A 1,094-nucleotide genomic window follows, 5' to 3' on the forward strand; every position below is an offset into this window, starting at 1 on the left:
TTTTTTTTTTTTTTTACATGGATTTAAAAAGGAAATTAGTAAAGAAACTCTTTTAGGATTTACAAATACTTATTTGCTTTGGATAACTTTCTTGAATTATTCAATATTAGCCGACGTGGCCCTTCAAAGTCATCCATCCATCCATCCATCTTCATCTGCTTATCCGGTATTGGGTCGCGGGGGCAGCAGCTCCAGACTTCAAAGTCAGTAAACATAAAAATCCTTTAAAATGTTGTTTTTAACTCCATACCCAAATACTAACTATCCATTTATGACCGAGGAATTTGAACACAACATAAATACATTGTTACAGTTGCTGTGTATTGTACACCTGCTATGATGATATTGTAACTGTAAAATGACCTCTCCGAGTTAATTTAGCCAACCGGGAAGCTCAATAAAAAGCTGATTAGATCCCTGTATCTTACCTGCCGGATGTGTTTCCACGGCCATTACAAAACCACTTCTTGCTGGTGTTGCAGTAGACCACACAGGCTGGATCATGAATGCCACAGTAACTAAAATAAAAGTAAGTCAAAATTAAAAAAGAACCATAAAACATTGCTGTTAAGAGCATGGACTGGTTTCAAATCTAGTATGTCTGTCAGAGATCAAAAGATAAAAATAAGCACATAACTTGTGATAATTCTCCATTTTCGAGAAAGTGACCTTGAAAATGTAGCATATTTATAAAACATATAAATTAAAGCCTGAGCAACAAATTAACCGGGACTATATTTGAATATTATTAACTCATTGCAAATATACCCGTATCACTGATGAATGAGAAAAAAATGAAGTACAGAAATGCCAAAAGATGCAGTATGTGTTGAATTAGTGTCATCATTCTATAATGTGTCTAATGTAATTTATTTGTCGCAATTGTACAAAAAATTATATTCTGAGGGAACATTATCAAAATGTTTAATGTTATGGGTTTTGTAAAGAAAATCGATATATGCCACTAAATGATTCCAATCAGATTTCTTTTAACACTCATACAATACAGGCCAAAGGTTTGGACACACCTTCTCATTCAATGCATTTCTTTTATTTTCATGACTATTTACATTGTAGATTATCACTGAAGGCAT

At 33.2% G+C, this 1,094-nt stretch overlaps 1 protein-coding gene across 1 annotated transcript in view; it reads right to left on the bottom strand.

Annotated features, from left to right (window-relative positions):
• The window catches only part of LOC116698918 (regulator of nonsense transcripts 1), an 18,140-nt gene that overhangs the window by 13,251 nt on the left and 3,795 nt on the right, over positions 1–1,094 (bottom strand). Inside the window, exon 3 of the mRNA XM_032531155.1 lies at positions 429–518. Within this exon, the coding sequence (XP_032387046.1) occupies positions 429–518 (90 nt within the window). The remainder of the gene's footprint in view (positions 1–428; positions 519–1,094) is intronic.

Source organism: Etheostoma spectabile, chromosome 12 (assembly GCF_008692095.1).
Source record: "Etheostoma spectabile isolate EspeVRDwgs_2016 chromosome 12, UIUC_Espe_1.0, whole genome shotgun sequence".
NCBI lineage: Eukaryota > Metazoa > Chordata > Actinopteri > Perciformes > Percidae > Etheostoma > Etheostoma spectabile.